Source organism: Bufo gargarizans, chromosome 5 (assembly GCF_014858855.1).
Source record: "Bufo gargarizans isolate SCDJY-AF-19 chromosome 5, ASM1485885v1, whole genome shotgun sequence".
Taxonomy (NCBI): domain Eukaryota; kingdom Metazoa; phylum Chordata; class Amphibia; order Anura; family Bufonidae; genus Bufo; species Bufo gargarizans.
Window position 1 is genome coordinate 343,693,842 of NC_058084.1, and position 19,087 is coordinate 343,712,928.

A 19,087-nucleotide genomic window follows, 5' to 3' on the forward strand; every position below is an offset into this window, starting at 1 on the left:
TCCTTTTTGTCTCACTCAGGGATCCGTAGCTTCTCCTCCTCAGCTGTTTCTTGTCTGCCACTCCCAACCTCCTTATATTCTCCTCTCACACTTCTCTTGTTGCCAGTTATAGAGCTTCCTGCCTGGACATCTATGCTGACCCACTGGAGCTGAGAATCTGGTTGTTGTTCCAGAGTGCTACCCTCCGGATCCCTGTTGGGCTTTTGTTGTCTCCTGTTGTTGCCCACCTGGGATTATATGTTTAGTTTGTATTGTCTGTCCTCCCCTTGGTGTTTTCCTTTAGAGCTAGTGGTGCGGACTAGTGTTCCCACCGCCCTGTTCACTATCTAGGGCTCATCCTAGGGAAAGCCAGGGTTTTAGGCACGTGATCGGCGTACGGGTGAGGAACCCGTCTAGGGACGACAGGGCAGCCAGGCGCCAGCCGCAAGGTGAGTCAGGGGTCACCACCTTCCCTCTCACTAGGGCAGGGCCTCCCTCTTTTCCTCCCTCCGTGTCACGTATGTGACAGTTACGCCGATCGTGATAGAGTATCTGTAGAATCTTAAAGTGGACTTGTCACTGCCCCTGACTTGCATTCCCCATGTAATAACATCTATTCTTATGACCCTATGTTGTGTCACTCTTCTACTATTTTTGCTAAGTTTATGGATATAGGTACAGATGTGTGTTACCAGCTGGGGGTGTGTCCCTGCACAGCCTGACACTATGCTACCAGTGCTGCCAGTGTCAGACTGTGCAGGGACCCACCCCCAGTCGGTAACTCCCATCTTTACCTTTATCCATAAACGTCTAACAGGAATAAGAGAAGAATGGCCCAACATAGAGTCCAGGGGCATAACTAACATAGCTGGCAGACCATGCGACTGCTATGGGGCCCAGTCTTAGTTGGGATTACCTTCTCTTCTACTGGAGGTGAAAACTTGGTCGGGACACTACTCTCTAATGGAACAACTTTTAGCAAATGAGGCAGGGTCATTGAAAAGGGTTTAGGCAGAAAACCTTCTGTCCTGTGTATGGGGCCTGGTTTGATCCTTGCTATGGGGCCCTTACTTCTCTATGTACGCACTGATGGTCATAAGAATAGATGACCCAGAATTGTTATTACACGGGGAATGCAACTAGCTACTAAAACGGACATGTGTCACGTGTGCATGCATAGCAGTTCTTGCTGGGCGTTGTAGTTTCACAACAGCTGGAGTTCTGAAGGCCGTTGATCCCTGCAGTAGATAATAGTTCAAGATCGTAGTGACAGATTCCCTTTAAGAGTTTTCCTGCTTAATACTTAAATGAGCATTAGACAGAGAGCGCATGAGTCCAGTGTATTCATAAGATAAACCAATTTCAGTGTGAGTTGTCCTGAGTAGTGTGTGATTTCACCATGTAGTACACTGAAAGGAGCTTGTGAGAAAGGTTAGGTGGGGAGAGATTGAGCTTGCCTCAAGAACACGCTGGAGTCACGAGCTCTCTCACCTTCTGATGGTGGAAGTTGTAGTTTTACAACAGCTGGAGAGCCACAGGTTGGCCAGCCCTGTCCTAGAGGCTCCGCTCTTTCTGCAACTACTGTGCCTTCTCCACTTTGATTGACAAGGTTGGTTGTGATGACATCTTCACTGCCTGGCCCTGCCAATCAAAGTGCAGAGGGTGCGGCAGTTGCAGAGAGAGAGAGAGAGAGCCTCTAGATGTAATGGTAACGCCCCCATTGCTCTTAGAGTCTCATTTCCATATATTAAAACATAATTTTTCTCAGCAATGTGGGCACATATGAACATGGGACCAAGACAGATGTCTTCAGCTGCCAAGTGCACATGTAACAGGTCAGCCAGTGTCATCGGTACAAATCTGCTAACAGATGCCCTTTAAGACATTTGCCTCCTCCACAGCACTGATTGCCTTCCTATTAAGTAAATTAAATTTGATCAGCAGACACTGAATGTAGCTTTCAGATTCTGTACCAACATCTAACCTCAGAAAAGGAATTCAATCAAGCATAGGGAATCTGTGATTATTGGCTTGTTTGTCATGGGGTTGGGCAGTCAGAAAGAGCAAAAGGACTTTCAAGCCTCATGTGGCCAGTTTGGACGCACAGGGGGAATTTATTAAGACCAGCGTTTTATATGCTGGTCTTAATCGCTGTCCTGCTGGTGTCAGATGCACCACCATTTTTATGAGGAACGCACAGTTCAGCCTCATTCACACGTCAGTGTTCTTCACGGACAGCCTACCTCCCCATTCACTTTAATGTGTGTATTCAGATATCAGTGTTTTAGCACGGTCTGTGGGTCCGTGTTTTTAGCACAGGCGAATGCTCTACTTTGTCTGCGTTCACGTATCCATCACGCCCATTATAGTCTATGGGTCCGAGAAAAACATGGATGCAACAAGAATGCCATCCGTGTTGCATCTGTGTTTCACGGATCATTAGGAAGAGATGCTTTGAAAATTAATTTTCAGCTCTTCAGTGTCAGTGCAACACAGATGGCACACGGACAGCAAAAAACGGACACACGGACCCAACACAGATCCTTCACGGACAGGTTCACGGATGCATCACTGACCACCTTCTCACGGATTTGAGCACCAACACGGACGTGTGAATTAGGCTTTATTAATAGGTCAATGCCAAGACTAAACTCTACGGCAGCTAGGAGATGATATAGATTTCAGGTATAAATTACGCCAGTTTTATGGTGTAAGTTATAATAAATCTGCTGGGCCTCCTGTTCACTGCCCAGCTCTGCCCACTATTTACAAAGTCGTGAGCGAGGCACATAACCACCAAATATTACCAAGTGGGGCTAGCTCCAAAACTCCCAGGACTTTTTAATCCCAGAAAAATGGTGTAGGGGGATTGATTCCTCCCAAATGTCTTCTCCTTAGTTTCTTGGCGGTTCATGGCCCAAAGTCATATAGATGCCTGTTCGTGCCCTGGCCTTGGTCGAATGTGGTGAGAGGTCTTGTGACTGGGCCTTGGGTAAATGTCATGTGCAGCAGTTTGATTGGTCTTGAGCTACATTTCAGGCCCTTGCAATAGGTTGAGTTGACCACCACTTACCTACAGCTGTGGAATTTGGCTAGACATGAGCTTTAAATAGGACTTCTGACACATCTGTTTTAGTAACATTCCTCAATGTAACAACAATTCTGGAGCATCTATTCTAACGCTAAGTTGTACTATTCCTCTGTTAACCCTGTGAGAAGTTATGCATAAATTTCTAGCACTTTACTGTGAAGGTAGCGCTGATTGGCTATTAAGCCAGAATACAATGCTTGACTTGAATATTGTACCAATTAGTTCATTCATGTCTTGATCGTTTCTACCTTACATATAATCTTGATTTATGGTCTGGATTCTATTTTAGTTGCATAAATAAAACACAGGTTAATGCAATTTACTTACTCGGATGGAAAGCTCAATATTTTCAACTCCTGAAACATTCATGAAAGTATCAAAGGCCCCAATGTTTTGGAAGTAATGGCGATCAACAGCGATAACACATCCGGGTATTACTGGAGTCCTGGATTAATATAACATAACAACATCTACACAAATGTAAAACATTTCCATGCTTATCTATAATAAATAACATGCATTTTGGAACTTTAAGTAAGGCATAAATGCAGAATTTCAATCAAATCAATGTATTTTGTAATACATTTGCTAGAAAGCATTTTCTGGGTGATAAAACAATTTCAAGTGTAAGGTCACCTTTAAGGAACTCACATTCTAAGGAAATGGTTAGCTATGTTGCTTACTTGCAACACATGGACAGGCCATGTCCACCAGAGCGAGAGCAGTTTTTTTTGTTAGTAGCTCTTCAGTCTGTCTGGTTAATAGAGGGTTGTCCTCAACATCGGTCTCCCCTCTGTGACTTCCATATTCCCAAATAGAGCATATTTAATTGGTTATCTTGAGACATCCACTAGGAGTACAGGTAGCCACATATAAAGTAGTTCTATCACAGCAGCATTTACATCAACATATGTGTTTACAGCCATGTGAGTACCAAACCCTCCTGAGCTGTGCATGTATTACCTGAATGGAACGATGGGAGATTGCCGTACCTTCTGGTCACTTTCTGACAGAGTAACCCAGTGAAAATCAAGGTTCCAGTCAAAGACTCCTTGTCTCAAATCAGTAGAGTGATAATACTTAAACGTTCTTCCGTCAATTACATCTAAAACCGGCGACACTATACAGTTCCTTAAAAAGAATAATAATAATTATCAGATTTTTTTGTGTGCTCAACAATATAGAATGTCTGTTATTAGTCACAGGTCATATTCTTCTTAGGATCATTTACATAGTTATAATTGTTATATATATTTTTTTTATCCCACTTGGATTTCAACGGAAATCTATTCCTACTGCCGTCTGATAATATCTGCTGCCATTGTCACCAGTAAATATGTACAGAATGAATCTACAACCATGTGAATGTGCCTATAAATGGCATCTCCCTTAACATTTCAGGATTTAACAACCAAGGTACAGTTGTGAGTTTATTTCCGGGTTTCCTATCCTAACAAGTGTTCCGTCTACTAGAACTAAAGCTCAAAATGTGATGACAAAAAATAAACAAAGCGTACATCTAGTGAAAATGAACACTAAGAATGCTCCCTCACTCAGCAGACTGGGACAATGCAGAGCCGAACCAGCGCAGAGCAGGGAAGGGAGATCTGCCGTCTGCTCAGTGTATAAATGAAAGCAACATGTGGTAAGAGGACCCCTTTGTGCTGCAGGAGATTAACCTTTTAGGGGGGAGGGCTCTGGTTACTGACACTTTTGGGGGGCTATTGTTACTGGCTAGTGAGGGCAGGCGGGATTAGCCTCAGGGTGAGGGCAGTGGCGGCCATCTTAACTAAATAGTGAAATTGCAGTTTTATGCAGACTGGTTGCAAAGGGCTGAATCTTATTAAATATGGGGTAAGTCAGTCTAATAGTAACTGATTCTGGAATATCATGCTATTAGTAACTACATATATGAAAATTTCAATTAGGGTCTAAGTGTGACAGTTATCCTTCTAGAAAAGGTTGATGTATGGCTGAGATCTGGTAAAAAAAAAAAGGCAAACAGGGGTAGATTGGGGATTTAAGGTGGCCTGGAAAAAAAGCTAAAAGTGGATCCATGTTGTTAGTGGGACCAAAATGACAGCAGGTGCGGCCAACACAAGTAGGTGGGGGTCAACTCAACTAGGCAGGACCAGCAAAACCAAAGAGGGGCAGTATAATGTGCTATACTTTGGCGCAAAATCCTTACGTATCCAGCTGGATGGGGGAAGGGCTTGAATGGCCCACTGGGCATTGGCCTACCAGGGATTTTCCTTGTGAGGTCCATGACCAGTCCGGCCCTAATGTCAGAAGCAGCAAAACAACAAGTAGGGTCTGAATGAGTCTAGTAGACAGAGACACTCTTTAGTGACTATCTGCTCTGAGTAATGGAGATTCTCAGAGCAGGATCCCCCATCGTGATGTCCATGTGACCTAACAAACACCCATTTCACTGACTTTTAATAATGTCCTCGCCCAGTTTCACATGAGCGTGTTGGGTCATTTCCCAGACTGACAGCTGCATTTTCTGGACTCACTGCTGCTTGTCTGATCCAAACTCGCTGCATCATAATTATCTATAATGCTGTGAGTTCCTGCCTGACCAGGGGGGTCTACTGTACTGTACAAACAGCAACATTTAAGTACAGGGCAGTATACCCACTGTCAGTCCAGAACTTCTGAGAAACTGGCCTAAAATAAAAAATCTGCAAAATTGAGGTTGTCTTGGAGGAAAGAAACATAACAGTCCTCACTAATTTTGGCTCCACATCTATGCTCGATTGTCTTTCTGAACATGTGAAACTATATATAACGCAAGGATGCAACATTTCAGCACCCTCATACACAGTAAAAGTACTTTGCTAAATCTGAGTGATAGGATCTTTGGCAGTTAAGGTATTCACGTAGTGAACAGCAGATAAGAGATTAAGGCCTCATGCACATGACCGTGCTTTGTTTTGTGGTCCGCCCGTGTGCATTCCGCAATTTCCACCCATAATAAAAATGCCTGTACTTGTCCGCAAAACAAGAATAGGACATGGTCTATTTTTTTTTGCGCGGCCACGGGACGGAGCAATGGATGCGGGCAGCACACGGAGTGCTGTCCGCATCTTTTGCGGCCCCATTAAAGTGAATGGGCCCGCATCCGAGCAGTAAATAATACGGGTCAGATGCGGACCAAAACAACGTTGGGGTGCTTGAGGCCTAAGGGAGACATTTATCAAACCCTGAGTGGCAGAAAACTGGCATAAAAAAGTTGCAAAGTTTGGTGTATGCCAAGCTTGTGCAAAATCTTCTGAGTTTTGAGGGGTTTAGAGCCCCACTCGCCCCTTTTGCAAATTGTGGGGAGTGGGCCATAGCTGGTCAGGCACATTTATTATACTTTAGGACAGGAAATTGGTGTAGGTATACCGGAAAGCTAATCCAGCTCCCTTGCTGGCATACATTTCCGTATTGGCGCATGAACATTCACAGGTGCGCCACGATTATTAACAGTCGTGTACCTATTAATAATTCTGGTGCATCTGACACTAGCGGTGAAGGCGGTTGATTAAGACTGACATGTATTACGCTGGTCTAAATAGATGTTCCCCTAAGTATTCAGGCATTCAACCAGGAATTCTTTGTCAATGACTGTGTTGGCATGAAACTGTAACATACTTTTTTCATGATGTTCTAGTAACAACAACAGTATCATGCTGTCATGTTGCTGATCCTCAGGAGTGGTACAGATTAGGAAAAGTCATTGTGAGAGGTATTGTAGACACCAGGGTATCGGCCATAAATTGTTTTTCGAGTTGCAGTTCGTCTAATTAAGTTTAGAAGTGTATTTCTGCCATCCATGCGATGTAACACATGAGCAGCCACTCCCCTGGGAAATTGTTCTGTTTGAGAGACTATTACATTATAACCAAGCCCATGTTCGCTATAGTACATTGTGTAAAAACCAAAACAAAGTTTAGCACTAACATCTGTTTTATGAAGCACATTGAAATGATCTTAAACGGCACTGAGCTCAAATTTCCTGTGTGAATAATAGTTAGGAGAAAATATTTAAAAAATAATAATTATACATTTATTTTTATTAAAAAAGAAAAAATCCAGTTTTGCAGAACGTTTTTACTACTGACCTTATTAATGTGCAAAAAATGTAAAATATCTTTGTAAATCTTTAACTGCTATTGCTGTTTTTGCTACGCTCTTGCTTTTTGCTAGGCCCCCTGACGCTTCGATAAAGCTGTCAGCCCACACAGTGGTTCACAGGCACTGGTGGTGAGTATTCAAAGTGGGCACCTCTATATTTACATTCCCTAGATGCCGTAATAGTGGTATCTAAGTGGTTAAACTGCCCTTATCAAAGATAGCTGTGGGATGTGGGCTGTCAATGAGAGCCCTCCTTTGTCTACAACAGGGATGCCCAACCTGTGGCCCTCCAGTTATTGTAAAACTACAACTCCCACCATGCCCTGCTGAAGGGCATGCTGGGGGCTGTAGGTTTGCAACAGCTGGAGGGCCGCCGGTTGAGCATGCCTGGTCTACACCAACTCTGTGGCATACATGTACGGCAATGGTCGTTAACGACTTGCTTCTAATGCTGTATGTCTATGGGTCCATTCACACGTTCGTAGCATTTTTTTCGGATCCGCAAAACACGGACACTGACAATGTGCGTTCCGCATTTTGCGGGAGGCACATCGCCGGCACTAATAGAATATGCCTATTCTTGTCCGCAATTGCGGACAAAAATAGGAGATGTTCTATTTTTTTCAGGAATGGAAATGCGGACCCGGAAGTGCAGGCCCATAGAAATAAATGGGTCCTCAATTCTGTTCCGCAAAATGCGGAACGAAATTGCGGACGTGTGAATGGGGTCTTAGAGAAACATATACATTTAATTGACGTCTGATGTAGATTGTAACTAAGAATTGCTGTTCATAAATGGAGTTTTGCATTTATGAAATGTCATTATACTGTGAAGTAACCACCTGCTGTGGGCTTTCGTTTTATATGGGACAAATGTTATTATGGCCTCAGAATGCAATGAGCAGAACAATTATGTTACAATAAATTGACCTGTTAGAAAATAACCGTATTACAAATCATATGGGGATTCTTTGGGTCCAATAGAGAAAATGATTCTGAGGGACCACCCTGTCTATAAAGAACTGCATTTAAATCCAGTTTAAATTTCATCATCATTATCATTGCCCACAGAAGCATCATCAGTAAGGTGTGGATTACTGGTGATCCATCTCATGCTACTTTGTGGCAAGAAACTGGCTTCAGTCACCTCCAAATGGTTTTGTCTTCTGCTGGACTTCTGGGCCACGTGAGGATCCCCTGGGATACAGGTGGTTCATCGGTACCCTGCACTTCAATGTAACACTAAGCGAGTAATGTGACAGTAATGTGGAAGCATTTCAGAGTATAATTCTTACTACTTTTTAATGTACGTCTTGGACACAGTGATCACATAGAATATTCTAGCAGAGCATATTTAATCTCTCACCTGTTATTCATTATTCTGCTCAAAAGTGGCTCTAGCCAGCCAGGGTGACACTCACAATGTGGGTCCATGAATACGAGAATCTCTCCAGTCGCCCTTGCTGCCCCAAGCATCCGCCCTCCGATGACTCCAAGTCTCTTGTTGCTTCTTATTAGCTTTACTCCACCAATTCTAGAGACATATTCACTTAGGGCTGTCTTCAGATGATCTGAGAACATATGAATATAAATATGTGGTGCCTATTACATGTAATGTCACTTCTGTTAGGTTAGTTTTAGCAGTAACGTAAGTTCACCACATAAGCTGCCGTAATATACAGGCACATTATGATGAATGGTCAGGGACAGGAGCTGTGTCCGCAGCGAAACACGGCATTGACTGAAAGTTTGACTCCAGCTGTGACAGATGAGATTAGAAATAACATTGATCCAGAGTGTTTAAGGGAACAGGCTCTCTTTTTCTAACAAAGACCACCCCGGCCTGCCATGAAGGCGCTTATTAGGCTGTGCCAGTCTTACACTGATAGGCTAAAATGTATTGGTTTACTAATTATTCCAAAGCTTTATATCAACTAAATACATTGTGATCAACAATCAACAGGAATTAAATGCATTCTAATAAAGTTTTAATGGTACCTCAAAATCGTACCAGTGAAAACACATACAACTGCATTGGCAAAAAAAAACTTAAAAAAAAGTTATGGTTCTTGCAATTCGGCACTTTATCTGTTTATTTGTTCACAATTTATTATTAAAAGTAGTAAAATACATACAAAAAACTACACATATTGGTGTTACTGTAATCATACAGACCCATAGAATAAGGCTGTGTTCACATCTCCGTTTGGAGATCTGGCAGGCTGTTCCTGCACAGAGCAGCCTGCTGGATCTCATGGATCTTCACTGCTGCATTGACTGCAATAAGGCCTGGCAGTATTCCGGAAGATTTCCAGGCGTACATAATGGGTTTCGGATGGACAAAAACCGTTGGATGCAACGTTGCATGTTCTCTCACTTTACAGTATGAATTAGTTCCAAGATGATCATTGTATGTTGAAGCTATTGTTATTTTAGACTATTAGCAGTATTTTGTAGAAAACTCGTAACTGATTCCAAAGCTTCAAAATGTCAGTCAACCCAAAATAGGTGATTAAGCAGATAACAAATACAGATAAAGAAAGGGTCCTGTACAATACACACTGTGCACCAGAAATATAACATGGTGCCTAAAAGCAGTTCATTCAGGTGTACAGAGCAGTACAGGACGTGTAGCACCTCACTGTATTGTAGAGAGGCAATACTAGGAGCCAATCACTGCATGCATCTTAGTAATCCAGTGAAATGCCCATGCCGATTGGCTGGATCTTCTAATCAATCACTCATGCCATAGATCAGTAGTGTCAGTAGCATTGTATGCTAACTGTGGTATCAAGTTTCAGTGTTTGTTGGAAATATTGTAACCTGAGGCCCTTGTAACTTGAGGCACCACCGAACTAAAGAGTAAAGAGGGGCGGATATGGAGAACTGAGGAACCCTGTGCAAGAGCTCTCATCATAGAACATGCAACCAAGCAAGCTCTGAAATTCTTTAGCTTAGTCCCTTACATTCAACCTAATTGATAGTAAGACGATGCTTTGGCTTTTAAGGTGACCGGCGGCTCCCTTACCTGCTGGACCCACTGTGCAGTTGTACGGTGTGGAACACATGGTGTGTCCAGGGCCGTCTTTAATATTGATTGGACCCTGGGCAAAAATTTACTTGGGCCCCCTGGATCCCACCTTCCCACACCTTAGCAGGCAATCACGCCCTCCACCACAACACACACACAAAAATATCCACTCATCTGGTAGAGTATAGTGAATGACTGTAAATACTTCCAGTTCTGAAGACTCCAGCAGATCAGTGCTCTGGGCAGCTGGGCTCAGGCTGGAAGTGGGCACCACTCTGCAGGAAGGAGACCAGGGCTCGGCTCACCCTAGTGTTACAGTGCATCCCAGCACGCCACAGTATGCAGTATAGCACCCTATAGTATACAGCACCACACAGTACAGGGAGTGCAGAATTATTAGGCAAGTTGTATTTTTGAGGATTAATTTTATTATTGAACAACAACCATGTTCTCAATGAACCCAAAAAACTCATTAATATCAAAGCTGAATATTTTTGGAAGTAGTTTTTAGTTTGTTTTTAGTTTTAGCTATTTTAGGGGGATATCTGTGTGTGCAGGTGACTATTACTGTACATAATTATTAGGCAACTTAACAAAAAACAAAAATATACCCATTTCAATTATTTATTTTTACCAGTGAAACCAATATAACATCTCAACATTCACAAATATACATTTCTGACATTCAAAAACAAAACAAAAACAAATCAGTGACCAATATAGCCACCTTTCTTTGCAAGGACACTCAAAAGCCTGCCATCCATGGATTCTGTCAGTGTTTTGATCTGTTCACCATCAACATTGCGTGCAGCAGCAACCACAGCCTCCCAGACACTGTTCAGAGAGGTGTACTGTTTTCCCTCCTTGTAAATCTCACATTTGATGATGGACCACAGGTTCTCAATGGGGTTCAGATCAGGTGAACAAGGAGGCCATGTCATTAGATTTTCTTCTTTTATACCCTTTCTTGCCAGCCACGTTGTGGAGTACATGGACGCGTGTGATGGAGCATTGTCCTGCATGAAAATCATGTTTTTCTTACCTTGCAGACTTCTTCCTGTACCACTGCTTGAAGAAGGTGTCTTCCAGAAACTGGCAGTAGGACTGGGAGTTGAGCTTGAGTCCATCCTCAATCCAAAAAGGCCCCACAAGCTCATCTTTGATGATACCAGCCCAAACCAGTACTCCACCTCCACCTTGCTGGCGTCTGAGTCGGACTGGAGCTCTCTGCCCTTTACCAATCCAGCCATCTGGCCCATCAAGACTCACTCTCATTTCATCAGTCCATAAAACCTTAGAAAAATCAGTCTTGAGATATTTCTTGGCCCAGTCTTGACGTTTCAGCTTGGGTGTCTTGTTCAGTGGTGGTCGTCTTTCAGCCTTTCTTACCTTGGCCATGTCTCTGAGTATTGCACACCTTGTGCTTTTGGGCACTCCAGTGATGTTGCAGCTCTGAAATATGGCCAAACTGGTGGCAAGTGGCATCTTGGCAGCTGCACGCTTGACTTTTCTCAGTTCATGGGCAGTTATTTTGCGCCTTGGTTTTTCCACACGCTTCTTGCGACCCTGTTGACTATTTTGTATGAAACGCTTGATTGTTCGATGATCACGCTTCAGAAGCTTTGCAATTTTAAGAGTGCTGCATCCCTCTGCAAGATATCTCACTATTTTTGACTTTTCTGAGCCTGTCAAGTCCTTCTTTTGACCCATTTTGCCAAAGGAAAGGAAGTTGCCTAATAATTATGCACACCTGATATAGGGTGTTGATGTCATTAGACCACACCCCTTCTCATTACAGAGATGCACATCACCTAATATGCTTAATTGGTAGTAGGCTTTCGAGCCTATACAGCTTGGAGTAAGACAACATGCATAAAGAGAATGATGTGGTCAAAATACTCATTTGCCTAATAATTCTGCACGTAGTGTATGCAGTATAGCACCCCACACTATACAGTACCCCACAGTATATAGTAGAGCAGTATAGCAGCCCACAGTATACAGCACCCCACAGTATACAACGCCTCACAGTATACAACACCTCACTGTATACAGCACCCCAAACTATACACGATACAGCCCCCCACACAATACAGTACAGCAGTATAGCACTCCACACTATACAGCACCCACAGTATACAGTATACAGCCCCTCACAGTATACAGTACAGCAGTATAGCACTCCACAATATACAGCACCCACAGTATACAGCCCCACACACTATACAGGCCCCCACACTGTATACAGGCCCCCCCACACTGTATACAGGCCCCCCCACACAGTATACAGCCCCCCCACAGTATACAGCCCCCCCCCAGTATACAGGCCCCCCACAGTATACAGGCCCCCCACAGTATACAGGCCCCCACAGCATACAGTCCCCTCACAGTATACAGCCCCCCACAGTATACAGGCCCCCACACAGTATACAATCCCATACAGTAAACAGGCCCCCCACAGTATACAGTCCCACACAGTATACAGTACCCCACAGTATACAGCCCCCCACAGTATACAGGCTCCCACACTGTATACAGCACCCCACTATACAGTAGTTTACAGTATATTAGCATTATCATAACAGCACCTGTCACCTTTTTATGATGTAATCTGGACAAAAAAAGCTCCACAGTTAAGGCAAACTTCTCTTGCAGCAACACTCCTGGTAGGACCTGTGATGACCTCATAGCCATGTGACCAGTAATATTGCTAGGTTGACATTGGTAGGTGACAGGGCTCAAGAGGCAGCTGCCTTGGGCCCCCCGGGAGCAACTGGGCCCGGGGCAGCTGCCCCTTTTGCCCCTTGGTAAAGACGGCCCTGGGTGTGTCCACCTCCAAGACTAAACTAAGGGGGTGCAATCACGACTGTGTGCGGTGTAAAGGAGACTATCCAGATTCCCAGGCAAGCACCAACTTCACTTGTATCCATATCCCCAGGATGCAGATCCAATTGAAAACCACGGTGGAGCAGACAGCCATTGGATTCTTACCCCACTGCTTAATCTAGTAAGCCACAGGCTGCTTTATACATATTGCCTGCTAGAAGCTCAGAAGCCACCAGGCGGAGCAAGGATGTTGCTGCATCATTTTGGCTGTGTTGGACCAAGGACAGCAGGAAGGAGGAAGGGGATTAAGTCCAGCCACTCACCTAACAGGGTTAGGTGAGTTTCAGTTTATTTTAATTGTTCCAAAAGAGGTATGAAGAGGATGAAAAGAGGTATTATGTGGACAATAAATTATATTAATAGGCACACCTCCACCCGGAAGTCTATATAATATAATCTCAGAAAATGCAATACCAATGTCAATTATAAATAACAATTATTTATTCCACACTGTCAACAGGGTCCTTGCTGTAAAAAACATACATTAATAAATAAAAAAACAGGAATAAAAATATTGAAAAATGTATAAAATATATAGCGTCTATTTGTATCCTTTTATTTATTTGCTGTAGTCTAGTATGTTCTCCGAATATAGTGTAACTGATCGACTGCATACTAAATATGATAGTCACTTTAGTTATGACACGTTCGATCATCAAATGATTTCTGTGGTCTGCTAATTTTTCAACATGTTTTAAAGCATACATATTGGTATGTCAGTTAAAAAAAATCATTTACTGATATGGCAACTGTTAGTTAGTCACAACTCAATATACCAGGAGGTGGTCACTATGTAGCGGTCATTTGTGTTAATGGTTTAGCTTTTTTTACTTTTTGGGGGACAAATAAAAACTAAAATATTGGGACAAGTAAGTACACATTACACTTAGAGAACCTTTTATGACATCCCATTGTTAATCCATAGGCATTACTAATATTACTACTTTGGTCCTCCTTTTGAACCTAAAACATCTTCCACTCTAGTATAAAGACTTTCAGAATGATTTTGAAGTGTGTCTGTAGGAATATTTGTCCATACATCCAGAAGAGCACTTGTGAGGTCAGGCACTGATATTGGACAAGAGGGTCTGGCTCCCAATCTCCATTCTAGTTCATTCCAAAGGTGTTGGATGGGGTTGAGGTCAGGGCTGTGTGGGCCAGTCAAGTTCTTCCTCGCCAAACTCACCCAACAATGTCTTTATGGACCTTGTTCTGAGCTCTGGGGCACATTCATGCTGGAACACAGTTGGAGGCATACAATTGTCCCAACTGTTCTGGTATGCTGATTTCCCTTCACTAGAACTAAGGGTTCTAGACCAATCCCTGAAATAAAATCCCACAGTATTATCCCTCCTCTACCAAACTTTACAGTTAGCACATTGCAGTCAGGCAGGTAACATACTTCTGGCATTCACCAAACACAGACTTATCCATCAGACAGCCAGATACAGGAGTGTGGTTTTTCACTCCACAGAACACATTACCACTACTCCAGTGAAGGCATGCTTTACACCTCTCCATCTGAGAGTTGGCATTTTGTTGGGTGATGTAAGGCTTGCATATAATTGCTTAGTCATGGAAACTTATGCCATAAGGCCTCTAGTGCACAATTTTTGTGCTGATGTTAAGGCCAGAGGAAATTTGGACTCTGCAGTTACTGAATCAGCAGAGTATTGATGACTTTTATGTACTATGTGATTTAGCACTCAATGGCCACGCGTTGCAACTTTACGTGGCCTCCACTTTGTGGCTGAGTTGCTGTGGTTCCTAAACACTTCTGCTTTACAATAATACCACTCACAGCTGATCATGCAATATCTAGGAGAGAAGAAATTTCAGAAATGACTTGTTGCAGTGGTGACATCCTAATACAGTACCACACTGGAATTCAGTGAGCTCTTTAGAACACGCATTCATTTACACATTCGTACGGGCAGACTACCTGGCTAGGTGCTGAATTTTATATACTTGTTGGAATGGGACTGAATGAAACACCTGAATTCAATGATTAAGAGGTGTGTCCCAAAACGTTTGTCCTACAGTATATATCTCCATAGATGCTAGCATCAACAATGGGTCTCACACATCTGAGCAACATGGTGGTAGTGGGGGCTAAAATCTAAAATTTGCCTGGAACCCATAGGACTCTAGATAAGCCCCTGCGTTGCACCAACTTAACAGCTCCATGAGTGTTAGAGTAAAATATGCTACATGAGGGTATGTGTGCTTATTTATCTTTGATGCTCATATATCATTATGCTTCATTTAAGAGAAATGTACTGATTCTGGTGAGTTCTAGAGCAAGTCACATCTTCTCAGTCACATACATCTTCTCAGATATCTAACCCATCAGATTAACGTAAAGGGATTATCCGATATCTAAAATACCCCCCCGCCCCAATGCCTGGGCCTCTTGTATAGATTATACTTACCTGCTCTGGATCCCTCCACGGCCGCCGCTGCATCTCCCCGTTGCTCGGATCAAAACATTTGGCGACTGGTGGAACAGCCAATAGCAGGCCGCGACAGTGACCAGCCTCAAGGGAGCTGCTATTGGCTGCTCCCTCCCGTCGCCTGATGTTTTAACCCAAGCGACGGGGAGATGCAGCAGCGGCCGTGCAGGGATTCGGAGCGACGTGGGTGCAGGGAAGCAGGTAATTATTATCCGTACATGGGCCCCAGGCATTGGGGGGGGGGGGGGGGGTGTATTTTAGATATTGTATAATAACTCCTTTAATATCAAATGTGGCATGCTTCATACCAGAACTTCTGCAAATAAGAATATTACACAAATCTGTACTCCTAGTCAGTTCTTAAAACATACAGTACCTAAACGTTTATTTCATTATTCAATATTATAGGTGAAAATAGTGTACTCTATCATTTATTTTATTAAAGAAATGTGCCTGTTTCTGCTATTATCCCCCCCCCCCCCCCCGACCCTGTCTCAACACTGTTTACTGTCTTTGAATTGACTGATGAAATCCGTATACAGACGTCCACATACAGGCAGGGAGCAGAGAGAGAGATCGGATGCTGCGGCAGCATCTAGTGAGTGATTTATCTCTCACCAGAGTTAGATGATATTTCACCTGATGATCGAGCTCTGGGTTTAGATAAATCACTCTCTAGATGCTGCAGCTGCTTCTGATATCCCTGCTTCAGTAGCTCGTCCTCCTCCTCCCCTTTCCATAGACTTCTATGGGCTGTGTACAGACATCTGTGTACAGAGTTGATCTGTCAATTTACAGACAGTGATCAGTGCAGAGAGGAGAGAAATCATAGTTTACCATAGTTAATCATTTTCACTCTTGAATAACATATTGAATAATGAAATAAAAAAAGTTGAGGTGCACTTTAGGAGTTTTGCTTGGTGCAGACATAACTTTGGGTTCTAAAGATGTGATGCTAGTAAATGGCCGGGTCAGTGCGCACATCAAAAACTATGTTTGACTCGAAGTTATAAATCTAGTAATGGTATTGGCGATGAGACTTCACAGAAGAATCTTGTGAATAAAAAAAAGGATCTTAATCACTGGTTTCAGGGATCATTTCATTGGTACCATGTTTAAGAAATGATTAAGCTTAACAGAACCTTTGGGGTTACCTTGGTGACTTAGGTCATCCACAAGGATTATTTCCTTCAGGATCTTTCTCGGAGAGTTGTCTAGCACGCTGTGCACAGTTCTTAGTAGTGTAGACCATGCTGCATTATGAAAAGTGATGATAACACTAGTGGTAGGAAGATTCTCATTGTAAATTTGCTTGAGACATCTGTTTAGGCAGAAAAGATTTTTTTTAAAATAAATCATTTCTATGCTGACATCTACAGTATATAGAAATTGCCAATATTAAAATATATGGACAGCACCCTTCCCCCCCCCCTCTAATATTATAGATATAATAACACTTATGGAAACAAATCACAATACAAAGGAGACAAAAGGCGGCCATATAAAATATTACGATAAATCTTTGTAGTATGATGATACTGGCAAATGCTTTTCTTACTACAGCATACCTGTTGTGTCGATTTGCAAAAGTATTTGCTATCTCAGCCTGAAATCAGGAATACTTACCTGCATCTAACACATTTTCGAAAACCTGTATTTCATCCTACTCTTGTATCAACAGTTTTGAAACACATCCCAAAGGTTCACAACAATATGAATGCAGTTACCATCCAGGTAAACAACCCTGAAATGCATACATTAGCTTTATAATGAGCAAGAGTTAATTTAAAGGGTATATCCATCCATGAACATCATATTGTGGTTTATGTATTGATATTTGATAATTTACATAAAAAAATAATACTGTAAATACAGCATGTAAGCACTACTGTAAAGGGGGCGCTAAGGGGGCTATAGTATTATATGGTAGGCACTAAGGGGGCTACACTATTGTAAGGGGATGCCAATGGAGAAGCACAATTGTAATGGGCGGGGAAGTGAGCAGCATTATTGTGAGGGGTCACTAAAGGGGCATTCTGTTGTGTGAGGGCACAAAGAGGGCACTCTACTATGTGGTGGCACTATAGGGACTCGGCAGGATTGGCCATGTATAGATAGGCATGAGGCAGAGGTGTGGCTTAATGTAAAAAACATGTGCATCCTTTGGTTTTTCAAAAGTTGGGAGGTATGGGTACAGTATAACCCCATTCAGAGCTTTTATGGAGTTCAAAACTTATGGAACCCATTATTATGTTTTTAGCATAAAAAACCCTTGTGGTACAAAGAACATATACTAGTTGTAGGTTAAGGCAACCTGTCTCTAGCAGTTGTGATACTATAAGGGCCTGATCTATATAAAATGTATTGATATTACCTCAAAATCTATTTTTCCAGTACTCACAGTGAATGTCGACCTTCAGGTATCGTCCTGCGTAAAGAGACTTTCTGACTGCCATCCTCCTCAAACCCATACGTGTTCTTTGCTTGTACAGTTTGCTCAATGTTAGTAAGTACATCATTTCCATTCTTCCTCTTGTGCTGCTTCACTATCCTGTACATGTTTTTCCTGACCTTGTCAAAGCTTCTTCTGCTTCCAGACATCCCAATAGCTATAAGTTCCTCATCCCTGAGAGAAGAAAGTGGAGACAAAACCTCCACCTTATTTGTTTCCTCAACAGGCTCCAGCAATGAGCCAACACCTGCCCATCCTGGTCCTCCACCACCATGCTGGTTAAGGTAGATGGAATTGTCCTCACTCTGGACTTCTGGATCTAGCATAGCCACCATGACTAGCAGCAAAACTAATGCCAACATAAGAACCAGTATCTGCAGCTGGCACAGCAGTGATCTGCACCTCTTCCTCAACATGTTTCTTGTTGTACGGTAAGGCACACACCGTCATGGTATTTGCAATTATCTTCATTCCAGATCTCTTTCCCTCACATGTATTTTCCCACACACAGGTCTGTCTTCCCCCTTTGCATTCCACTTGCACGTTCCTTCTTTGTATATTTTCTCTTCTTTTTTTCCCCCACTCTTTAGATAAATTCCTTCCAGTCAGTGTAAAAATATATATAGGATCAACAAACAAGTAACAGTAATCCCAGGGATTTCTTCAGGATTATACATCTACAGTGGAATTCCACATTAGCAAAATAAAATATTCCATATTCTCTCAATATCATCTTCTTAAAGGAAGTGAGCAATTCCATTCCCTAATGGTATTATCATTTTCTCCTAGCCTCTCATAGGGACAGCAGCCCAGATGTGTGATCTCCGCTCTGCTGTGATACTGCACTCAGCTCTGATGTAAATAGGCAGCCACTGCCTCCCTCCACACACAACTTCTCCGCTGCCAGACACTCCTAGTCACTGCTTTCTGGTCCTAACGCCCACTGTGTTTCCTGGGTTCTGCCCTCCCGAGAACATACTCTGCAATAACATTCAGAACTTGTAGTAAACAGCGTGTAACCTCATGGACGGGATGTAGCTGCCAAAACGATAAAAACCCATAAAACTCTACAA

General features: G+C 42.8%; 1 protein-coding gene across 1 annotated transcript in view; it reads right to left on the reverse strand.

Annotated features, from left to right (window-relative positions):
- GALNT15 (polypeptide N-acetylgalactosaminyltransferase 15) overlaps positions 1–18,883 on the reverse strand; it is a 37,241-nt gene extending 18,358 nt beyond the window's left edge. The window contains exons 1-5 of the mRNA XM_044295106.1: positions 17,964–18,883; positions 16,717–16,883; positions 8,559–8,763; positions 4,034–4,201; positions 3,398–3,515 (exon numbers count right to left, since the gene is read on the reverse strand). Coding sequence (XP_044151041.1) covers positions 3,398–3,515; positions 4,034–4,201; positions 8,559–8,763; positions 16,717–16,883; positions 17,964–18,430 — 1,125 coding nt within the window. The 5' untranslated portion in view covers positions 18,431–18,883. The remainder of the gene's footprint in view (positions 1–3,397; positions 3,516–4,033; positions 4,202–8,558; positions 8,764–16,716; positions 16,884–17,963) is intronic.
- Between the last annotated feature and the right edge of the window lie 204 nt (positions 18,884–19,087).